At 35.0% G+C, this 26,249-nt stretch overlaps 1 protein-coding gene across 2 annotated transcripts in view; it reads right to left on the bottom strand.

Annotated features, from left to right (window-relative positions):
* The window catches only part of CACNA2D1 (calcium voltage-gated channel auxiliary subunit alpha2delta 1), a 567,237-nt gene that overhangs the window by 208,358 nt on the left and 332,630 nt on the right, over window positions 1-26,249 (bottom strand). For both annotated transcript variants that reach the window (XM_006155764.3, XM_006155766.3), the window contains exon 5: window positions 14,050-14,091. In XM_006155764.3, coding sequence (XP_006155826.1) covers window positions 14,050-14,091 — 42 coding nt within the window. The remainder of the gene's footprint in view (window positions 1-14,049; window positions 14,092-26,249) is intronic.

The following is a 26,249-nucleotide window of genomic DNA, read 5'->3' as shown; positions in this document are numbered from 1 at the left end:
TCGGGTGAATGTGCTCATTGGAGAGAGAGAGAGAGAGAGAGAGAGAGAGAGAAGAAAAGTGAAAAATCACTCTCTGGGCAGCAAAATTTTAAATAGGTACTATTCCTTCACACATGGTGTTTTAGTCCCATCTAGATAATGACCATGGAGAAGATGTATTATTTTAAAAATAGACTTCCATACAGGTGCAAATCTGAATATTCTGGCATATGAACATACTAGTATCAATACTATGGATCCAAGGTGATGTTGCTTCTGTAAGAACTGGTTCACCACTGAATATTGTTTTAGGAGAGATTTTTGCTCTAGGGTGCCTGTGTTTACCAGAGAGATAGAAAGTGAGAAATCATCCCACAGAGGGGATGGCCATACCACAATCCCTCCTACTTGAGCGATTTTGGACACACAAGCAAAAGTGCCTGGTTTGAAGCTGCTGGGTCTGGGACTCAAACTGTAGTTGACTCCATAGGAGTCCAGCAATGGACTACTATGCCATCTACTAGTCCCTCTTCATTGAAATTTAACCATCCTATATTGCTCCATGGTAAAGGATAGGTACCAATTCTGATTCTTACAAAGGATAGCCTTTGTTAAAAAAAAAAAAAAATATATATATACACATATATATATATGTGTATATATATATATTTAACTTTATTTACTGTATTATTTTAATTTGACTAGAGAAGGACAGAGTTGAGAGACTGATAGAGAGAGAGATAGGGAAAGCGAGAAAGCAAGCCCCAAGGTCCTGGACTCAAACCATCATTGGCCATGTGGGAGTTCAGTGCCTATAGCCACCACGCCACCTGCTTGCCCCAGGATAGCCTTCTTTTTAATGAAGTAATTGGATCAACTAGAAATAAAGACCCATCAAAAGAGCTTCACTTGACCATGCCCAATTAGTAAAGAATAAATATAGAGAGAAGTGTGGAGGATTCATCCTGTAACAGCCCTAGTCAAGTTATAAGGCCAAGTTAAATAGCGAATCTAGGACTGTAGCAATGGAACACTACTGAGCCTTCCGACTTCATTAAGTTATTTTCACCTTACAGATGCTAGGGCTTAGAGAAGTATTCAGTGGATGAGTAGATTTAGAAAGGGACTGTGATTTCAATACACTGGATACACACTAGGGACTTTAATACAATACTTATACTTTTGCCCTACTGAATCATAATACAAATTTTAAATTGTGAATTTAATAAATAGTCACATTGGACTTGAAAGAGTATATGAGCTTAGCCAATTATGTTTGATGAAGTAACAAGTAGTTTTAAGTGAGATGATAACATTTCTCCAGGTGTTTAGGTAATTAAAATATTATAACTCCTTATTAAATTTGCCCTATGGAAAACTATAGCATTAATTTTTCAGAGAGGATTTATTTAATACGCTAAAAAAAGGTTTAAAATTAACATGAAAAATAAATTTAAATGGTCAAAGAAAATTAAAAAGATAATTACAGGTCTTAATGATTAGATTCACTGTTAAGCCTCTAGGTGTTCTTCCAGTAATAATTATGATATATAGAATAAGGAAACAGTCTGAGATGAGCAGATTTGGGAGAAGATGAGAGCGAGAAGCTGCTGAAATTGTGTAATAACCCAAAGAAAAAGAGCAAGTTAAAAAACACTGTAGGAGTTACTAAAGCCAAAAATACATGTTATTTCCCAAATATAACTGTCAAAGATAAATTTGGCTTTGAAACAAGTGCATCTAAACTACAGTTAAAAAGGGTTACTGATCACTGCAATAACTTGTTTATTAAAGTAAATTTAAAAGGTGAAAATATACATTTCCAACTGAAATATATTTAAGTTGCTGGTAAGGATTCTAATAGTATTGAAAAAAGTTGCATTACAGGACTTGAGAACATCCCTGATATAAAATTGGTGTATCCTTAGTTTACATGATGTATGATTGCCTGTGAATCCCCTATCACAGGATGAGAATAGAGTAAGAAACAGTCATTCAAATTATGATACAAGTTAGTGCAATGGAAAAGAAGTTCCATGAAGCAGCAATGAGAGTAAGCTGGATCCCATGTAGTAACCACAATTTGAATCCCAAGCTGGATCAGCCTGAAATGTGCTTTGCATACATACCAGTGCCCAGGATCCAGGAGCAAGAGGACTGGAGGCAGAGGATCACAGCATACCCAGACCCTGTGCGGGTTTCCCCCCGACCCCCACCCCTGCAGTCATGTGCATGCATATGCCTTATCATAAATTTTAAAAGTTTAAGATAAGAAGTGTTGAGGGTTGATTTAAATCCCACATGTAGCATAATATCTTCCAACTGCCAGCTTCATAAAAAGATGAAATACTATAAAAGTACCTCCAGATCTATGCTACATCTAAATATGTAACCTATATTTTGGAAGAGGCTGACAGAATATTTCTCTTCTACTAAGGCACTATGAAAAGCACCATGCAAGGCTGACCTGATAAGACAATGCTTAAGTGCTGTGCATTAGGGACCAGATCCCACATGGCTAACCAAGGTTGGAATCCTGATCCCAGGGGCTTGAAAAACATGACAGGTACATGCCTACAACAAATCCTGATTTGATGGAGAAATAGAGGAAAGGGGATTGCAAAGTTACCATGCCCCATTTTGTGGTGCTTTCTCTCTGGGGATTAAATGTACCCACCAGGAATCAAAAAGAAAAGACAAAAAAAAGAAAAAGAAAAAAATATTATTGTGCAATTTCAGATAATCTGAAAGTTTAATAGTGCTCCACATGGAAACCATGTAATATTATAAATTATATCATAAAAGGAAAATATTTAAATGAGGTCATTCTACTAAGAAATTAAGATTTAAAAAATATTATGACAGAAGAATACATTTTCAATATAATGTCAAGACAAAAGAGGTTTAAAAAAAAAAAACCTTTGCAAAGTAAGAAGAGCAATTATTTCCCCTTGATATCTGAGGCAAAGAATAGGTAAAATTACCCAAGTAAGATATAATCAGAGCCAGAACTCTAGGACTTAATGAATAAAAGCCACTAATGACTGAAACTAGTGTTTAAACCAGTGATAAACCATCCTTACAAAAAGAACATGTGCCCATCCACAAAAACAAATGACAAAAAGGACGGGTTCAAACATTTTTTAAATCAGCCACCAAATACGTAAGGCATAATTTCTAGAAGAAACTGAATTTGCTATACCCTTTCACTAGTTTGACAGATTTTTCTCCCATAAATGTAAATGGCTACATTGCATACAGGAATATACACTTCAAGTTTAAAGTATCTTTGGTAAACATCACTGAGAATTGTATACCAGATCATTGCAAACCAATGTGTGAAGTCTAACAAGTTTTTTAATCATGGAGATTTTATTTTATCTACTGCAAGATCCCGATAATCTCTCAATAACAAGGAAGGCTGGGCAAAATACTAGCAAAATATATCAAAGTTAAATGTAACTAAATTAATTAGAATTAAATAAATTAATGTATAGAATATAATAAATGATTATTTGAAATCAAAATCATTTCAAAAAAATTGGGGGGGAGAGGTTTTTGCTATAGGGTGCATGCGAGAAATCACCCCTTGGGGGGGGATGTATGCCACAATCCCTCCTCCTCCATTCTCCTCTCAGGATCTTGGGCACACAAGCACACACTCCTGGCATTAGTTTAAGCCACTGGGTCCAGGACTTGAACCGCAGTTGACTACATGGGAACCTAGTGACATAGCCATTACGCCAACTGCTGGTCCCATCTCAAATTTTAAAACTTGATTCTTGACTTGTAACAGATCTTTGTACAGGGCTCTCTTCTGTCCCCACTGGGGCCCACTGTACAGCAGGATTAGGAAAGCACACTGACACACTGTTCCAGGCGTGGACCATACCAACTGCATGGCATTTACTTCCCTGTTCTGTCAGAAATGAAGGATGTGACTCTGGACAAGCTCACTAGATTTTACTTACCTTCTCTGAAAAATATTAAATTAATAGTATGTACCACAAAGGACTACTGTGAACATCATTCATTCATTCATGATAGAGAGGCTACACACACACATGAGAGAGAGAGGAAAAGAAACACTTTGGCACAGTCTCATTACACTGCGATCCCCTTTCCCTAGCTCTCCCTTGTTGGGGGTCTTAGGTACTCATGCACACTCCTGGGTTGGGGATCCAAACCCAGGTAGGCCATGTCTTTGCCAGCCCTGCACTTCGGTATGTTACTGACTACACCACTATGCTAGGCCTATTATGAACATTAAATGAGTCCACACTAAATTCATATTCAACTTGGCATAGAATAAATATATTTATTAGCTATTATGATATATTCTGAATGGTTTACATCCAAAATATTTAAACCATTTCAGATGTACAAAAATACAAGGCAGTTCTACATTAGGAAGCAATTAATATTCTATCTCTATGCTTCATCTATTCAAAGAGTCAATATCAATGAACATCAGGGACTGAAATAAAGGCTATATACTAGAAGATAGTTTAAGACTATTAGAAGAGAAACCTAGACTTTTATCCTTTAATAACTAGAAAAGAATCACAGTTTCATGTACATCCCTACCAGCTCATTCTAGAATCAGATCTGTTTCTATAAAGTAAATAAAGCTGGGCTTTATTTTATTCATAAAATACTGGGCTTTACAAAGACATTTAGATAGGATATTATGTTGAAATTTTAGTGTAGACAAGATTTGGCTAATAAGAAAATAAATAGCAACATAAATATGTAAGGGATTTGAATTGACTAGCCAAATGTTCCAGACAGGCCAAATTTTAACATAATCAATACAATACAATGTAGCAAATAAATCAACTCAATTTAATGACATGGGACTTCTGGGTTGGACTTATTTCCTTTGGATTTTAGTCAAAAACACAGATCATGGAATTAAGTTAACAGGAGTTGTAATGATCTGCTTTCTTTGTGCTTACTTTGAAAATCAAGAAAATAGTGCAGCTTGCTTGTACAACTTAAGCCTTCTGGGATATTTACACCACTAATCCTCAGGAAATTTAAAAACTTATTGGGATAAATGTCTCTCAAATATAAAACTAAAAAGCTAAATAAGTTTAAAACTAAGGAGAAATTGAAGATGGATTTTCATATGTCATTGCTGCATTAGTAGCTTCTCTTAATTTTGATATTTTTAAAACAATTTGTATATATAAAACCTACAAAGTTATCAAGACAAATTTCTGTATTGCATTTCATTTTTTCCCACATAGTTTTGATGGTTTGAGTATGATTTTTCTTTTGTATATGCACTGATTTTTTTTCACACACACAAAAAGTGTTATATACGCAACAGTAAAATTAAAACATTTCAGCCTAGTATCCTCTCATTATTACTTTTTCTCTTTCTTGCTTTTTGTGATAAGATATGTGTATTCCCCAGAGACAGGCAGAGAGAGAGAGGAAAAGTGAGAAATCACCCCTCAAGGAGGATGGCCATGCCACAATCCCTTCTTCAGTCTCCTCTCAAGATTTTGAACAGGTATGCCCATGTGCCTGGTATGATTGTCAAGCTACTGGGTCCGGAACTCGAATTGCATGGTCAGCTATTTTGAATCCAGCTTCCTTAACTTCCATGCCACCTCCTGGCCTGATAACCTTTATTAGTATTAACATGTTCTGATATACAAATAAGCATCATTTGCTGCTAAAACCACTTCAAATCAATCTTAAATATATTGTAAGAATATTTATTAATTTTTAAAAATTATACTCACTGCCATTTCTAAATTGCCTAATATGAGCCAGAAAATATTCTAAATTCTTTATATGCATTATCTAATTCAACCTTTGCAATAACTCTATGAGTTTAACATTACTATCACCTCCAATTTAAGAGACTAAAAGAGTGAAAACAGAGAGGCTAGCTGATTTGTCAAGACCATCCAGCTAGAAAATGTCAGAGCTGGGATTCACATCCAGACTGTGGCACTCCTGGGGACAATCTCTTAACTACCATATTATACTGTCTCTTTTGAATAACTGTATATAGCAATTGTACATGTACATCTTACTTTTATTTAGGAAGAAAAAAATAGTTGCATATAGAAGTATGTAGGAATAAAATGTCTTAACTTCATGTTCAAATATCTGTGTAAATAGTAGACTGTGCATTTAGGGAGACCCATTAAAATATTTGTTTTCTATATATTTAAAATATTTTCCTGATAAATTTAAAAAATATCTTACACGGAAGCATTATACTTACTTTACTTATGTAGCCTCTTGGAGATAAAATTACATGCAGGACTTTAAATTATAAGTAGAATCAGACTTTAGTTCTTTTTTTTTTTTTTTTAAACTGTCAGAGGGTATGTGTACTCACGAGAGAAAGAGAAAGCATCTCCCGACGGGGCAAGATCATGCTATAATCTTTTTTCCTCCCATTCGGCTTTTGGACACACACACACACACACACGCACACGCGCACACACACACACACACACACACACACACACACGGCTGTTTCTCCAGCTGTTGGGGCTGGAATTCAAATGGAGTTGGACCATGTAAGATCCCGCTCCCAATGCAGCTTATTTAACCATATAGCTACAGGACCAGACCAGAATTTCAGTTTTGATAGAATTAAAACATAAAGCCTGGCTTCATTTTTCACAATGATTCATTATAACTAAGCTTATCACATTTGTCTAAACTTGGAACCAAAAACTTTGATCTTTTTATCACCTGCAGTAATTCAAAACAATATAACCCTGCTAATTATTTTCCCATTCCTGTCAGTTCTGGAAATGAGAGAAACCACATTGTTTCAATGTCATTCTCAGTCCCAATGACAAGGAAAGGGGACAGATGAAAGACAATGAAGAAACATGGTCCAAGATCATGCCCATCTTCTATAGCCAGGCCTGTTACATGAACTAAGGAAAACAAATGTCTATCCCAAACTGAATTTAAATATAGTCTATAGTAAAAGCTAGCTTTGTCCTTCTTCTCTTAACTTTGCTTCATCAACCTTAAAACAAAATAAATATCTTCCTTTCACCATGCATGCAAAAGATTTCCTATTTAGCAAACATTATCACTTTAAAAAGTAAACACACTATGAAAATAATATGGGTCTTGAAACAGAAGTTTAACTCAGTAATTCTTCTTTTTTTTTGGAGAGGTTTTTGCTATAGGGCGTGTGCGCTCGCCAGACAGACAGAGACAGAGAGACAGAAAATGAGAAATTACCCCCCGGGGGGATGGCCACGCCGCAATCATGTCTCCTCTGTTCTCCTCTCGGGATCTTGGGCACACACGCACACGCGCCCAGTGTGAGTTTTAAGTCACTGGGTCCGGGACATGAACAGCGGTCGACTACATGGGAGTCTAGCAACATAGCCATTACACTAACTGTTGGTCCCTCAATAATTATTCTGTACTATGAAAATGACAAAGTTGCTAAACATTGAGTAGAGAAGATCAAAACTCTGTATATGTATACTATAATTTAAGGAATTATATATCATTAAAACCAAAAATGTATTTCAAGTGCCTTAGAACACTAATCAAAAGAAATACCATTTGCTTTCTAGATAAACCAAGAGAGAGTTCCAGAGAAGGTCATTATTGAACTGTTTTTTGTAGAACACCTAACATGTGATTGGAAACTGCAAGATATCATGATGAGGTAGTTAAAAGTGTGGATATGTTCATATTAACTAAGAAGTCATGCACAACAGAAAAGACTTGTACATTTTCAGTAATGATATCGCTAAGTTGAATTACAATGTCCTAAAAAAGACTCCATACGTGAGTGGCAAAATTAATCCCAAATCAGTCTCTGTTATATATTATACTAAAACATAACCTAGCTTCATATAAAGGCTGTAACCTAACTTAAAAGTATATTTAGATAATCAAGCAACTGAATCTAAGCCAACTAACGCAAGTGATCCCAAAGCCAATCAGAAACTGAAAGGAGCCCACACATGACCTTATAAGGCAAATGCAGGTTGCAACCAATCAGGTTGCTTCTGCAGGCCACTTCCTTTTCTCTAGCTATAAATATAACCTGCTCACGTGTTTGGATGGAGCATTCTAAACTTTTCTTGGTCTGGATTCCTACCCAATTCTAGAATCATAATTAAAGGCAATTAAACCTGCAAAACTAAATTTGTTGCAATTTCGTCATTTAACACTATGTAGCTTATATCTTTTCATAAGGATTGTAGCTTGCCAAATAATTTATCCAAGTTAAACTCCCATTTTTAAATTTCAAGAGGAAAATTTAAAAGGCTATAATTGTAACTTTTTATCATATACATTATACATTCCCATGGGGACACTAATTCTGTTCAGTATTTTAGCCACTGCTTTAGTTAAATCTGACTGTCACTAAGTATTTATTTTATAGCCACGAGGTAAATATAAATAGCATTGATCTTAGAGAAACATAGATATTATAAAATGCCTTTGAGATACTTTTACCAGAATTCTAGAAGAGCTTATAATCCAATAGCTCCCCACAAACTGAATAATTCAGATTTAACTAATAGATAAATATTTGGTTTAAGTACTTGTTTTATCTTTAAGTGAGGTTATGCATTATCATTATATTGAACAGAATCAATACACTATACATGAATATATCATCCTTCATATACAAGTGTGAACTCAGTGATATGCTAGTATAACACGGGAGGAAGAACGCTAGAAACTCAGAGATTCCAAACTTAATCCTTATTCCAACATGTGCTAAACTCATGGTTGTCTTTTCACATTTACTTCAATGTGAAAGCTACTCCCTCATCTCTAGCTACTCATTTTCCACACTTCCCACTCATGACTCCACCTCCCCTTAAATGCTGATGTTCTAAGAAATCTATCCTGCACTATCTTAAGGCGTCTTTATTATTTTTTTCCCCATTGTCTCAATATGTGAAACAGGTTGAGTGTAAGACAATAGGGAGTAAAGGGATTGTGGTAGGTTGAAGAATTTGTCAAATCCAAAGGTATTTAAATTCATTTTGTTTTACCTTGTGGTAAGCATACCAAAATAATATATTTTTAATTGAATCTGGCCTTGGTGTGTATATATATATATACACACACACACACTTGCTGGGGAAATATCAACTGGTTGTTTTCAAAGTACATTTCTAAATGAAACATAAAGCTCTATTCTAGGCCACTCACCTAAGCAACCAAACTAAATAGTTAGCTACCTATCAGATCTATCGAATATCTATGAACACATTTTTTTGTATAAATATTCTTAAATTTTAAAGAACCCGAAACCCTACAGGACTTTCAAATTTAATTATAATTATATATTCATTTCTTTGCAGACCTGAAAGACTTCTATTTAATCTTTGATGATTGCATGTATATCAGATAATTTGAAATGGTCTTTGGCAATAAATGACTTATGGATATGTCTCTGAATTTTCACCTCCAAATTTATCTTTGTTCCCATATTTTTTCTTACTTTTTTGGCATTCAAGGAGTATTTCTCAAGTTTACTCTGAGCATCACTGATGAATAATTCACATTGTCAGATTTGTTAGTTCTTTAATGTAAATTTTGTTTTAGTAACTTTTGTTTTGATTATTTTAATTTACTTTTTATAGATCACTTACTCTTTTCATTGGCGACACTAAGCATCTATTTAATGTTGTTTTTCTTTTTACCTGAAATAACACTATCTCAGGGGGAGATTTTCCTGTTTTTAACACTGAAGTATTTCTGCTTAACTTTTACAGAAACTTTAATGGATTCTCCATTGACTAGGTACTATTTTATCAATCTTTTTTTTAAGAGTTTTTTTTTTTTTCCCCTAGAGAACATGCACGAGAGAGAGAGAAAGAGAGAGAGAGGGAGAAGGAGAGGGAGAGGGAGAGGGAGAGAGAGAGAGATACATAGTGAAAGGGAATGTGAGAATTCCAGCAGCACACCCCCCCCCCCCCCCCCCCCGCCGCGGGAGAAGCCCGACCCCCGCCCCCCGGGATATGGACATGCTGCAATCCCTTCTCTTCCATTTTCCTCCTGAGATCTTGGTCATACATGCACTTACACTAGGTGTGATTTTCAAGTCACCAGGTCTGGAACTCAAACCATGGCTGGCCATGTGGGAGTCCAGTGACATAAACACTATACCATCTGCTGCTCCTTCTATTTTATCAGTTTTAAATAAAGAAAGACCTATCTTGTCCAAGGACTGGGAAGTGGTCAGATGATATGATTCTTTTTCTGTCCCTAAACATTTGCCCTTTGTGCTGTCATATTTCTAACTAAGGGCAGAGAATGATATAAAACATTTGTTCCTTTCTTTGGGTCAACAGCAACATTCATTAACGGCAAGTGTTTTCCTCAAGGTAAGGATTTTAATTATAAGACTCTAGTTTACAGAGACCCGCGGAAATCTGTGCTGAGGTTGGAAGTGGTGTAAGGCCCTCTAAATATGGAGCAGGACTGGCACCCTAATGTAGCTTTTAGGCGTAGTGTATCAGGAGCTGAATCCCACATGGACAACTACCGTTTGAATCCCAGCCCCAGAAGCTTGGGAAACAGAGAGACACATGATTGTCAGTGTCCAGAGTCCTGATAAAATGAAGAAACAGAGGAACTAGTATGACCATACTCCACAGTGGGGTGCTTTCTCCCTCTTTCTCTCTCTGGCAGGTATGATCTCCTTTGGCAATTACTGTTTTTTTAATGAAACAAAGTATGGAAAACAGAAATGGAGGAGAATGTCAAAAATATAATCCTAATATTTGCATTCTTCAGCCATTACAGAGCTGGGAAAAACGAAGCTTAAATGATAACTTTACTGATTTAATGAGAAAGAAAATTGAGTGATTACAATGTGCTAAATATGAGTTATGAGTATGTAGGAGTTTACCCTTCAGAAACTTACACTCTACCAAGCAACCCCAAGGGAGTAAGTCAGGAAGACTGGGTGTGCCTTCAAAGAGGAGAGACTGTCATTTCAGTACCAACATTTTATCTGCTTAGGAAAGTTTCTGGTAAAATTTCTATTGCATCTTAAATACTTAACAAAGTCAATAAGTGACTTGAAGATCGTCATCATGGAAAAAGATTTATGAATGTAATGCTAAAAAATATTTATATATTCATAGTATATCATACAATATGATTAAAGATATATACAGATGTTCCTCTACATTCAAAAGCATACATCCCAAGAAAACTGTTGTAAATCTAAAATATTTTAAATGGAAATGCATTTAATAGAGCAATAAATCCATCATAAAGTTAAAAAAAAACCCTAAATTGAACCATCAAAAGTCGGGGACCATCTGCATAAAATGTAGTAGCAAAAAAAATAAGACCATTTCACAGTAGCTCTTAAACAAATATTTGAAACCCAATGTTTAAACTCAGATATTTGTTTTAGAAAGTGAAAGGAAATGATTGATTGAAGAATATTGGGAAATAGAGAAAATGGTTGGTATTCTATTAGTCATAAGAGTGGAAAAACAAGTCATTTCCTCCGAATGCAGAACAGGGGAAGAAGTTAAGAATAATAAACATAGGCTTGGAATTTATAATCTTACATTTTTCATCAGGAGGCATTACATTTAAAATAGAAACCTTATTTAGCTATGTTAAATTAAATTAAATTCAGCCTCAAGTTGCCCCCATTATTTGAATTCCTATATAGCACATCACAACCTACCTTGGTATGGAAAGTCACTGCAACCTAACTTAACAGAACAGCCATAACTCATATTACCATGCTTTGCTTTATTGTGTTTCACAGATATTTTTTAGCTTCATACAGGGAAGGTTTATAGCACCCATGTATTGAGCAAGTATATCACACAGCATTTTTCTAACAGCACACATGTGCTCACTTTATGTCCCTGTGTCACACGTTGGTAATTCTCACAATATTTCAAACTTTTTCATTATTAGTAAGTATATCTATTAAGGTGATCTGTGATTAGTAATTTCTGAGGTCACTCTTATAAACATGTGGGGGCATCATGAACTGTGTCTATCTAAGATGAGTAAACTTAATCAATAAGCATAGCATGCGTCCTAACTGTCCATCAGCCAGCCATTTCTGTATCTCTCTTCTTCTCCTTGGGTCCTCCTATTCCCTGAGACAGAGCAATATTGAAGTTAAGTCAATAACTCTGCAGTGGTCCTTATCTGTTCAAGGTGAAGGAACACATCTCTCACTCTAAATAAAAAACTATTAAATATTAAGCTTAATGAGGAAGGCCAAACAGTCAGGTTATGAATGCAAAGGAAAAGATTTTGAAGAAATTAGAAGCCTTACTCCGGTGAACATATGAATAATAAGAAAGTGAAACAGCCTTATTGCTTATATGGAGAAAGTATTCGTGGTATAGATAAAAAAAATCAAACCAGAGACCAGCAAATGGCATGATGGTTACATCACTGGACTCCCCCATGGCAGACTGCAATTCAAGTCCCAGACCCAGCAGCCTGAAACCCATGCTGGGCGCATGTGTGTGCATTACCAAAATCCCAGGAAGAGAATGGAGGGGAAGGGATTAGAGTGTGGCCACCCACCCTGCGGAGGTAGGTGATTCTTGCATTCTGTCTCTCTCTCTTTCTCTGGTGAGTGCATGTGTTCTATAGTAAAAATCTCTATTAAAAAAGAAAAAAAGAAGAAAAAGAAAATCAAACCAACTACAATGTTCTCTAAACTAAAACCTTATCCAGAACAAAGCACTAATTCTCTTCAATTCTATAAAGACTGAGAGAGATGATGAAGTTGCAGGAGAATTTGAAACTGGCGGAATTTAGTTCATGAGGTTTAAGGAAAGAAGCCAGTTCCCTAATATAAAAGTACAAGGCAAGACAAACGCTAATGTAAACTTGTAGCAAGTTATCTAGAACGTCTAGCTAAAATCTTGATGATGGTGGCTACACTAACCAATAAATGTTCAATGTGGGCAACATAATTTTATACTAAACTTTCAGAATTAGAAGTCATGGCTTGGTTTCAAAGGGAAGGCTGACTCTCTCATTAGGGGCTTATATAGCTAGTGCTTTTAAGTTGAAACTAATGCTTATTTACCATTTCAAAAATATGAGACCCTTAAAAATGATGCCAAATTCTCTTCATCTGTGTTTTATAAATGGTACAACAAAGACTGGATGGACAGCACACATGTTTACGGCATGGTTTAGTAAATACCTTTTTAAAAGTTTATTTCTTTTGCAAGAAAGGGTGAACATTACAATGTCCCCAAATAGGGTCCCAAAGCTGCCATCAAACTCCAGCTTCTTCACACCCATATATATGGGTACATACAAGACCAGTGTTCTCAGGAAGGTCTCAGGACATGAACTGATGACCTTCCCCTGCAGCTCTACCTTGCAGACCATCACGTGTCACCACTTTGTCACAGACCTAACTCAGTTTACTGAATATTTTAAGCCCACTGTTGAGATCTATGGCCCAGGAAAAAAAATATATCCTTTCAAAATATTACTGATTTCTCACTTTCTCTCTCTCTGTCTCTCTCTGCCTTTCTGGCAAACACATGTGCCCTATAGCACAAACCTCTCCAAAAACAAAAAAGATAAAAAAAAATTAAAAAAAAAAAAAGGCATATTGAACAAGAGCAGGGCCAGCTGTTGGACAGCTTCCAGGGTGTCATTCACACTGCAGTTGAAATAAATGGTCTCTTCAGGTGTGTGCAGTATAAGCAATAACAGACCTGTGTGGTGGGCCCTGGTGACAGGAGCCAGGACAGAGAGATGGATAAGATCACATCTGTTTTCCACATTATTAAGAGAATACAGAGTATTTAAGGCAGTGTAATGTACTGAGGTTTGGACAGAGTGCAGTGGGAATACAGATCCAGAGAAACACGTTATGTCTACATAAGATGCCAATATTTTAAGTTGTTAAAAATTACTTAAGCACCAAAATTTATCATGACCATATTGTGTCTAACTTCTTTTAATTTTTGTAATCCAAAATGTCCTCAAAAACTAAAGCTGCTAGATTTGTTCTTTAAAATTAATTATTCTATTAGATTTGTTTTTCTTGAAATTTGATGTAAAATTTTCAATACTCACATCAAGATCATCCTTTGCATTGTAGTAGACAACTTCATTGCTCTAAAAAATAAAGAAGAAAGAGTGCTTTATTTATTACAGTAAAAAAATAAAAATGCAGATCAAACACTGAATGTATTTATGTGTATTTTAAATAATAAGTCTTTCATAATATATTCCACAAAAATACACAAAGAGCAGTCAAATTTCCTAAGAACATATTAAAACAGTGTATGAGAAAAGAACATAATAGAAAAGCATAGTTTTTGTACTGGGGAAAAATATCTCATTATAAATCTGAGAATCATTTCCACAAAAAAAAGTGAAAAAGTTGTAAGTCAAATAAGTCATGAATACACACAGATAAACACACACCACAGACATGTACACACTTATATATTAAATAATAAATAGGATGATTCAAGAAACATATAAAATGCCTTGTTAACACAGTGTTGAAATCATTATTGTAAATAATGTGTATAATTACATTTAATATTTCAATTTTCTTGAAGAAACATGAATCTATGGAATAGAGGAAGACATTTCCTCAGATATATAATATTCAGATACAAGATCAAGAACAACTGAATTCAGACAAAAAAAATCAGATTCTATAATACACTAGCATTCTCTCTAACATTCTAGCAAACTGGAAAATGAGCATTGGCTCTTTAACAAGAATAAATATAACTGGACAACTCTTCCAGCTATTAATACTGCTGAAATTAAGTCATAAATATAATTTAAGCCTTCAAATTGTGTTTCAGAGGAAAATTGAAAAGAAAGGATAAATAAATGCCTGTCAAGGGATTTAAAATTTCTATTCTTTGTGTCTCTGAGGCTAGTTCTATACTGTGTAAAAATTATCCACTTATGATTTCCCTTACCTTTCTTCTCTGAATGGATTAGAAATATGATAGTCCACTGTGGAGAACAATTTGGAGATTCCTCAAAAATCTACAAATAGAACTACCATATGATCCAGCAATCCCACTCCTTGGTATCTACCCAAAGGACAGAAGAATACTTAATCGGAAAAGTGCTTGCACATCGATGTTTCTTCCGGCACTTCTCACGATTGCTAAATCATGGAAACAACCCAAATGCCCACGAACTGATGAATGGTTAGAAAAACTGTGGCACATATACTCAATGAAATACTATTCATCCATAAAAAACAACAAAACCCTTGTTTTTGTCAGGAAGTGAATGAATATGGAAGACTTACTGCTAAGTGAAGCAAGCCATGCTATGAAGGAGAGGCATTGTATATCCCCACTTAATATATGCCAAGTGGCTGCACTCTATGACTGAAACTAATTGTCTAAAGGATATAGAAACACAGTATATAGATGTAAATACCAGATATAGTGTGTGTGAAAGAGGAGGGTCTGAGGAAGGACATTTGGGGGAGGGACAGGGAGGCAAAGCATTAATGGCACAAAGAGGTGTGGTATTATCTGTTGAAGATATTTCGTAGTTTTAACAACAATACTAGGGAGAAATGTTCACCTGTTGAAATATCCATTTTGTAAGACAAATAATAATGTGATTGAATGTATGGAAGAAAATGAAATAAAAAAAAATAAGAAAAAAGAACTATAAAAAACAGGGGAAAAAAAAGAAATATAGTAGTCCACCTTTTGTATGTCTTTAGTTGCAAAATTAAACATTATGTCCAATGCATTTTACTTTGACTCAAACATTCATAAATGTAAGTATGCTAAAACTGTGATAAGAGCAAGCACATAATACACAATTTTTAAAAAATGGCTTGAAAATCTCCCTAAATTAGTATTTCTTAAAATATATTTTAAAACTCCAGGGCTGACCTAGCAGGACAGTGGTTAAGTGCTGTGCAAAGGAAGGCAGTTCCCACATGGCTCAGATCCCAGCCCACGTAATAGCAACATGCTAGGCTTACGCACACATGTGCCCAGGATCCTGGTGAGATGGAGAATTGGAGGAAGGAGCAATACAGAGTGAGCAGGCTCCACTGAGGAGCACTTTCTCACTCTCTTTCTCTCTCATATACGTACATGCACCCTATGGCAATATTACCCAAAAAAATCGCAGTTCAAGGTATTAACAGATGTCATATAGGCAAAAACATTCCATGGTCATATAACTTTAGAAACAATACAAAAGTTACTATTTCTTTTTGTAATGACTCCATAGAGCCTCAATGTAGGATTGTATGGTGTAAATCTCCAAGAGAAAAATCTGTCTTGTTTGGTTTCTCAATTTATTTGCCATAGAAATCTGCAACCTTTTTTGTTTGTTTGAGAAACTTACTATAAGAACAAAGATCCATACAATATTGATCTCTATGAAAACCAGATGAACCCAAACTACATAAATATCAAAACATATGATTCACAATTTTGAATGAAACCCATCAGTTTAATTCACTTAGAATAGAACTTTCTTTTTTAGAGGTATTTGCCATAGGGTGCATGCACTTGCCAGAAAAAGAGAGACAGACAGACAGTGAGAGAGAAAGTGGTGGCCACAACACAATCCCTTCTCTCCGATTTTCCTCCTGGGATCTCGGGCATGCACACATAATTTTCAAACCAGGTTCAGGACTCAAACCACAGTTGGCCTAGTGGGAATCCAGCGATGTGACCTCTACACCCCATATGCTGGCCCCTAGAATAGAACTTTAAAAAAAAATCATCCAAGACCCAGCTGCAATGACAGGTGTACTGGAGCCACATGGAAGACCACAGTTCGGATCCCCAGGTTGATCTAAAACCTGCCAGGTATGTGTGGGCACAAGGGTAATCTCAGCAGGATAGGGAGCTGGGGGACAGTGATCTTGGCATGATAAAACCCTGTCCAGGATGCCCACCCTCCACCAAAAGATAAAGAGATGGACTTTTTAAAAAAAATTGTTATTCAATTGATTTTGAAAAATTAAATAGCCAAAGATTTCAGCATGCGTAAAAATTCTAATTCCAGCAACATTCCTTATAAGATTAATTTTGTAACAGAGTTCAAATAAAAAATCAGGACTCATCAGATATACAAAAGCAAGAGTATCTTCTGATTTCACCGGAAACTCAAAGGTAATTACTAGTATATTGATCTCACTTACAACTCTGTGATTTATACTTAGGAGACAGTTTTCCATTTAGAATGTAGAGTCCAACAAAATTTAAAAGACTAGAGAAGTTTGTCTTCATTTTAGAATTTATTTTCTGCCATTTGCTTGCTTATGTTTACAGAATTGAAACATGAAGAAAACAAGGTGAAATTGCATTAAATATCAAGCAATTTAGCATCATTTTCAACACATATCCATTAAATATCTATGAACTTACAATACTGTTCCAAGAAAAGCACAAAATGAACATATCTACTCTTACTCTTTAGGAAAAATAATGCATGCAGATCAATGATATAAAACAACCCATGTGGGCAGGATGATGCCTGGTCCATGGTACTACAGGAATGGACTTAGGAATGTGTGACCATGTGGCACACATAATAAACTTAGGAATTTATTAAAGCTAAGATGAAGGTAACTCACATAGTTTCTGAAGATTAAGAAATACTACTATTAACTCTAAATATTTTGAGTCTGCTCATAAACTGTTCATGGATTTAAAAGGAGTAAAAATAAAGAAAATCTGTTTATTTGAGAATTTCCAACTGTTTTTGTTACCTTTTTACTGCACTATATATGTATGTATATATTTTTAAAAGATTTTTGTTACAGGACATGTGCAATTGCCAGAGAGACAGAGAAAGACAGAGAGGCAGAAAGCAAGAAATCACCCCCTGGAGGGGATGGCCATGACACAATCCATTCTCCTCTTGGGGTTATGGGCACATACATCTGGCATGAGTTTCAAGCTGCTGAGTCCAGAACTTGATCCACGGTTGCCCAAATGTGAGTTGAGTTATGCAACCATTATACCATCTGGTGAACCTACTGCAGTATATTTTATTTAAAACCTTGTTACTTTGCTCTCTTTTCAGAAAAATTGTATATAGCTTCTAAAATTATTATGGGGTCTGAACACATCATTCTTGTATATTCGACTGTTTACATTTTATGCAATTACAGAAGTTTTTTCTGTATTTGGTTGACATATAATTATAAAAACTGATTTTAATAAAAAAAGTTAGTCAGTAAATACAGGCATTGCATGTCAAAGATCCATATTCCTTCTTGTAATTGGAATTTGATATTTTTACTTTAAAAGACTTCTTTTTAAGTACAATGTTCATTTCTTACATGGTCAAAATATAAGTGCAAAAAAATGCAGTTTTCATATAAAACAATAATGCACTTAACAAATACGTATTACCTAGATAGTTAAAAGGGCAATGCAGACCTCAGTGACCTACGCAACTGATTCTTCTATTTAGTACCTTACAATTAAATTTCATTTCCTCCAATAAATGTAACATTATTTTTGGCTTAGAAGAATTTCTTTTATCTTATTTATTAAATATATCTTCTTCTCCCTAAACCCCAAATTTTCATTGATAACATACACATTTTTCATTCTCTTTTTGTATCTAAAAGAAAGGCCCAGTTGGTCAATTTTAGTGAGGATTGGAAACTGTGACTTTGCATTTACTCTGTCAACCAAATTCATCTCTCTGACAAAATGGCATTAACATAAGTACCAAATATTCATAGAGCATTTAACTCATATAACTGTATAAAAATATTTCCCATTCTCAGTTCATAATATTTCCTTACGGAAAATTGCAATGATTTGCTGGTGACTCGTTTAGACACTTTCAGAATTATTTGACTCAGAAATTATTTTACATGTGAAAAAAAAAATATGATGAAGCAATAATTCCCATTCATAGCACATTCATTTATTGCTGTCTTCTCTATGATACAAAAATATATAGGCTCAGCCATGATGGCCTGGGCCACCAAGATGCTGCTATTCAGAGGTTGTGGACACCCGGGGAAACCTGGGGTCAACTCCTTGTCCAACCTAAACAGGCCATGCCCAGTAGCATGTTCCTGTCATCCTAGCTAACTGGGAGGCCAAGATGGGAGGATTGAAACATGACCAGACAGATCCTGTAAAATATTTCCTTCTCAATAAAAAAATATGAACACACACACACACACACACACACACACACACACACACACACACACACATACACACACAAAATACATATAGTAATTTTGAACTAAATCATTCTGCACTACAGTGATTCAAGTCACTGAATCAACAAAGCATACATACACAACAGCAATCTTAACAAAGATTGGGAAAAAGAACGATTCTCAATAAAAAAGGACAATTTGCATCACCAACCAAAGTCTATGTTCTAGTGTCTCTATAAAAGGCAGATTTTGGCTAAAATGAACTCTGTGATGATAGAAAATTAGAAGAGGAAATTTTATAAAAAACATTTAAGTGCTCTGAGGGGTTAAAATTAAAGAAGAAAAGGCAAAAATCTCAATGGAATTCCTTTTCCCTTGACTGTCTCCTGCTCCAATGCAACTAGGACTGAACAGGGGATTTTGGTGTCTTATGATCAACACAGGTAGCTACACCCCAGTCCTTCGACAATTGTTTTGTTGACTTTCTCTATGCAAAGTATTGGAAAAACAAAGATGAATAATACCTATACCCTGAAGATAGAGAGCAAGTTCTCACCCTTCAATTATCTGTGGCCAAATAATAATAATAATAATAATAATAATAATAATAATAATGAATAGCTTATCCACTAACTCTGGCCTATATATGAAAAATATGCACTATGCTTGGATGACCTGACCACACAAACTAAAATGTTCTGTTTTCAAAACAGGTGAAAATTAAGAATTTCAGATAGGCATTTCCCCTCTATTGATCAGTTCAAGCATGGGTGTGTTTCTTTCTCAATCACTTTCCACAATTCTCTCAGTCCCTCCTTCAGAAATTTAATGGTTTTACCATATCATTTAATATTTTAATTAGAACTATGACAATATTAACTAATAACCTTAGGCAAAAATGAAACAATTGAGTTACCTTGTTTCTCTATTATCCTTCAGTCTAAAGTTTTAATGAAAATCATTAAACATCATCTGAGAAGGTATTTCAGAGATTTTCAGTGGATTTTAGTGCATTATTTGCAATATGATAGAATAAAGCCAGCAACAGCCTCAAACTAGATTCATGGATTAGTTAAACCTTTAGAGAGTTATTTTTCATAATTTAAGTACCACTAGATGACAAGAACAAATTGTTTTGTTTCTGATTTTTAACCAAGTAATTTAGTTATTTATTATCACCTGGAAACAAATTTACCCAAATGGTCCATGCTAATATAATACTGCTGCTTACTGAAATTTAAAACATTCCCTAGTAAGTTGAGAGATAAATTACTTCAGTCTCCCAGTGTCTATTGGGAGTCAAAATTAAATCCAGGCAAAATAGACCATTCCATCTTAAAAATGTATATTGTGAGTGACAGTCCCTCGCATGCCACTTTCCTATAAAAGTCAGCCTCTGATGAATAGCTTATGTTAAAATCTGAGGCATACATATCAAGCTCACACATGGAAATAAGATATTTCCAGGGATAAGACTTAAATATTGGAACTGAAAATTAGGATTTTATAGTTAACAATTGAAATGTAAGACATATTCAAAATTCAAATAGATATTAACTTCCTGTCCAAATTGGTAATCCTCTTTCCTTAGCTATAACCTTGACACTTGACATGATCCATAGCCTGACATCTTGGGCAACCATATTATTTGCTAGAGTTACTTTTTAAAAACTTTCATTGTCATTTTTAGAGCTCCTGAGTTCCAAAGATAAAGTCAATCTGTTGAACACTGAGAATGCTCTTCATTAAATAGAAATTTATGTTCATTATTTCTGCCAGCCAAGTTCTACACTGTTGAGTGAAAATTATTTATAACTCAAATTTCTTGATTAATAATATACACAATAATAATTTGACCTAGCAACTACATGCACCTAAATTAGGATTTCAGGCTTGTGCAACCATGACCAGTGTGTTCAGGTCTGCCTGGGAACTGAACTAGGGCCTTTCAGGAAACCTCCAAACTCTCAAGTGGGGTTAATCATAAACCACATGAGATATTATCAAGAATCCCTAACACAAATGATAATTCATGTTTCTAGATGCACCCTACTCACTCCATGTGTTGCTGTGTTCCCAACTTTTGTGATTGTAAACCCTCTATTTCAAATCACACATTTTTACGCATCAATTCTCATAGGTTCCCACCTAGAAAGATTCCAGTGTTATATAAAAAGAGCTGATTGCTTCTCCATGCCAATAACCAACCCGTGAAATCTTGCTGGAGAATATTATATAGGTAAAATTTAAAACTATAATAAACACATGGTTTTGCTTTATTGAGTAAACAAAAATGTTCTGTTTAGAAACTCTATTTTTGAGAAACTGTTTTTCTTCCCTAAACCTAAACATGTGACTCTTTGACTGGCAAATCCTAGAGCCCACTTCTCTGTTTGCAGGAATAAACAAGAACTTAATCTAATAATACTACCCTATTCCCTTACTCCTCTTACTGGAAGAATAATAATAGGTCTGGGGGCAAATTTGGTTGACAAATGGAGTGATTTAGTGCTTGACTCAGTCCCTACCAGAGTTTACCTCCATCTGTTGGCTTTTTGGTTAAAACACAATTTTACTATAAACAAATATATATATATTTTTTTTTCAGCAAGTCAGAATTTAGTTTCTAACTTCTACAACCAATTGTACTCATACAAACACTACATCTCTTACAATGCTTCTTCCATTCTAGTTTCCTATTAGTGGGTCAGTAGTATTTGCTTGAACTCTAATTTCTGTTGGTGGCATTACAAGAACATAACTATTCTAGAAACCAATTCTACTAATGTCCTAGATATTACTCATTCTCCCTCCATAAACATCTCATTCTTCATCCTCTTTCTGTCCCATTTATCCCTCTTCTCTGTAATCATATTCAGGTGTTTTACTAGAGAGGAAAATGATAATTTGTAGAATTAAAATCCAGCTGTGCTTTGAAATAAAACTTCTGTCTAAAATTTAAAATTCTAGTAAGAGATTTTAAAAATAAAAGAACCCAAGAGAGCTAAAGCTCTTTATTTCATATATAAAGACAAACCATTAATATTTTTCTAGCACTTCTGTAATGAACTAAGGGTCAAAATCACTTAGTGCCAAATTAACATTTTGTGCATAGTATGTCATTACCATTTAAAAAGTCTCTATAAATGCACTTATATTAACTCTTCCCTAGACATTAGAAATTAGTTGAATAATAAAAAATAAGTTTTAATTATATATTTGAGTATCACAGTTTCTATTGAAGAAGATGAAATTGAAATATTGTTCTTACAGTGTTATTTGATGAGCTATATTTCATAATGGAACATATAAATAATCTATGCCTTCTCTGAACTCAGCATTCACTCGTAAAAATAAATATGTATTAAGTTTTGTATACATTTCAAGTCCTGTTTTGGAAACCTAAATATACTTCTTTTATTTTCCTTTTTTGAAAAGCTGGTTGCTAAAAATAAACCAGAGAATTAGATATTATTCATCTCAATTTCAAATCCTAAAAAATTTAGATAACAGTAGTTAAACTGAGTGGATCACAGGTCTTCTTACCCTCAAATCAAATACTTGCAATCCCTCCCCTCCCCGTCTAAGGCTATTAGAAATGTCTTCATGATGACCATGAATTCCTTGTATATTCCACATAGTTCACCTAATAATAAAAAGAATGTTTACTCTTCAAGATACATTCATTTTCATCCGTCCTTTTAACTTGGTTTTATAATCTCTATTAAAATGCTAATTTAATACTAGTATCTTTAGCCTACTGGAACAACAAAACTATAAACTAATTTTGGTCTTTTGTAAACTTACTTCTGTTACTTTTACCACCACATCATTTTACATGTATTCATCAGGTAATTTCAATTTTATATTTGTAATATTGTAGTGGTTTTATCTTCCTTGGTTCGTGGTGCTTGTAAATTGAGTATTATTTAATAACTGGCCCAGCACACTGACCAATCAACAAGCCAAAAACCATCTAAGAGGAGTTGACATGGCAAAAGATGTTTGTGGAACTCTTCAAAAAGTTCGTGGACAATGCCTATTACTTAAAATAAAAACAAAGACCTGTAGCTAGCCAGTTCATGGTGGATTGCACACGGACAATTGCATGGCTCAACGGCTCAAGTCCTGGACCTGGTGTGTTGGAACAAAGGCTGATCATGGGTGCATAGATAACGAAAATCTTCAAAGGAATATGGAGGAAAAGGAATTGTAGCACGGCCAACCTCTGGCAGATGCTTTCTTACTTTGACTTTCTCGGTATCTCTGTCTCTTTCTAGCAAGCACACTTGCCTTATGGCAATATTTACACACACACACACACACACACACACACATTTCAAAATATTTTTGCACCAAGATGAACTTGTATATTGACTCCAGTTTTCACAAATGCTTGATGTCCTTTCATACACCCATGTGTGTTCAGTACTGGGAGTACTTAATCACATAATTACAAAGATGCTCAAGTTCTTCAGCCACAAACTATAATATAAAGGAAAAGTATAGACACAATTAAAAATACTACCCTAGATAAAATGAACTTTCTTAACATTCACCCAAAGAAAATATTCATAACTCTATATAAAAGACAGAAAGACATTTTAAAAGGTAAGATGAGTATTCCAACTTGAGTAGAGACTGTGTTCTAATTGAGTGTACAGTCAATGATAGCAGTAGACTTTCATCTGAACTGCTACTGAATAGACTGATGAATGAATTAATGAGTACCACGGGTCTGTAAGAAAGTATTAGATATTTTAGAATAAAATAACACAAATGCATGCATATACTAACACACAACGCATCATACTAGAGAAAATATATACAGCTTTTAAAAAGCTTCGAATGAGGTAAAACACAGACCACTTTCATTTTTATAAGAAATCAAGGAGGAATTCCAAGTGAGCTGCGATTTCTGAGTTCCTTGGTTCTTAAACTTCAAAGGAGATCAATTCCTATTAAACATTAAGAGCTATAGCAATTTATTTCTTCATCTGAGAAACTTTAATAGGAATCTGCCTGTAAGCTATTTTGGTACTCCAAATTATACCGATAAATACATAACTTAAACTGTACAAGGAAAATGAAAATAGAATATGAGAAGATAAATACATTACTTTCTTCAAGCACCAAATCTCCTAGGAACCTCAGTCCGGAATTGAACAAACATATCCATAATACTGAAGAACTTGCTTTAATCTCCTTTAATCTGTAACTCCAATGAAACTTTGAGTATAATCATCTAAAGCATTAAAATTTAATCCACCGACCTATTTCATTTTTTGTGCTCCTTCTTATTGATTTAGATAACTCACAGATCTTCTTGACTCATGATCAAAGTTTACAGCACTTGATCAAAACAATATATGCTATCCTAGCAGTAGAATCACATTCATTTTTCCAATGGTGTTATTAGTAGAACCTCTCCAGGTTCATCATTATCAACTTCAGAAAATTCTCATACTAAAACAAAATATAAAGAGTTACATTATGGTCAATGAGTTACTGAGTATAAAATAGTCTGCCAAAGCAGAGTCTCAAAGAACATGACATTTGTAATCACGCCATCCATTTAATTCATCTTTCATTGTAATTTTTGAAAGGATTATTTATGTAATTTCATTTATTATGATCATCATTATTCTAATTTGCTATAGGGCAGGTACACTAACCAGAGAGAGACAGAGAGAAAATGAAGAAGCAAGACACCAGGTCTGAAACTTGAACCGCCGTCAGCCATGTCCAACGTCTTAACTACTACGCACTCTGCTGGCCCACCTATCTCACTGTACATGAGAAGCTATGTAAGATGAAAATATGAGAAAAAACAAAGACATTTACCATGTGTCTCTTACAAACAGGCACTGACATATAACTTTACAGAATCCTTTAGATATTAATATAGCAGTTATGATCTTTTTGTTAATTAGTGAAAAATTTATGAACTTTAGAACATGTTGCTTATTGGGCTTCTCACCCCATATTCTCTTCCAAGCTCCCCACTATCGAGACAATGGGTTTCAGCACTCTGGATGAAAACAAGTACTACTGAAAAGAATGTAGCATTGTTTGTCTTGGCTGTCCTACTAAGTTTAAGTCCCTATAAAACAATAGTCTTAAATGCCAGGTTTGTTAAAGGAGAAGGGATATATATATATATATATATATGCAATCCCTTCTCCTCCATTCTCCTCTCGGGATCTTGAGCAACCACGCACACATGTCCGCGTGAGATTTAAGCCACCGGGTCCGAGACGCGAACTGCGGTCAACTACGTGGGAGTCCAGCGACACAGCCATTACGCTAACTGCTGGTTCCCAAGGAGAAGGGATATTTTTAAACTGATGACTTATATGAGAACAAAGATGGAAAGTTTAAGCAATGAGTCGTGATTAGAAATAACTCAGTCTATGGAAAAAGAGGTGCCCTCCCTATTAGAAAAATGATTGCAAAGAATGTTATGAGTCGAGATTAAAAAAGTAACAGAAAAGCCCAAGGAGAGAGCAAAGAGTGGCAGGCCCAGGGACTTCAAAGTTTGTGGACAAACGGAATTAAAGTATGAGATTATTTGGGTGCAAAAGAAGTTTTGAAATGGAACGTAGATTTTTCATAATTCACATTTTCCATGGACTTTTGAAGATTAAACACACACACACACATTTATATACATACACACATATATACATGGCCTGGCTTTTCTTGTAGGTAGAAAACAGAGTGGGAGAGGAAATACGAATTTGGAAAAAATTCTAGAGCAAAGAGGGATGTGCCATACTTTCTACTGTAACTCAGAAAATTAAAAACCTTTCCATGTCCATTGTCTGTGAAGAAAACTTCCCTTGCTGGGACAAGCAGTTGGCATAGCAGCTATGTCACTGGACTCCTACGTTGTCGACCGCGGTTCGAGTTCCAAACCCAGTGGCTTAAACTCACACCGAGCGTGTGTGCATGAGTGCTCAAGATCCTGAGAGGAGAACGGAGGAGAAGGGACTGTGGTGTGGCCATCCCTCCTGCGGGGTGATTTCCCGCTTTCTGTCTCTCTGTCTCTGTCTCTTTCTGGCTAGAACATGCACCCTATAGCAAAATCCTCCCAAAACAAACAAACAAACAAACAAAAAAACAA

The sequence above is a fragment of the Tupaia chinensis genome, unplaced genomic scaffold (assembly GCF_000334495.1).
Source record: "Tupaia chinensis unplaced genomic scaffold, TupChi_1.0 Scaffold000466_1, whole genome shotgun sequence".
NCBI lineage: Eukaryota > Metazoa > Chordata > Mammalia > Scandentia > Tupaiidae > Tupaia > Tupaia belangeri.
Note: the sequence above shows the minus strand (reverse complement) of the source record. Positions and strands in the feature narration are given on the sequence as shown.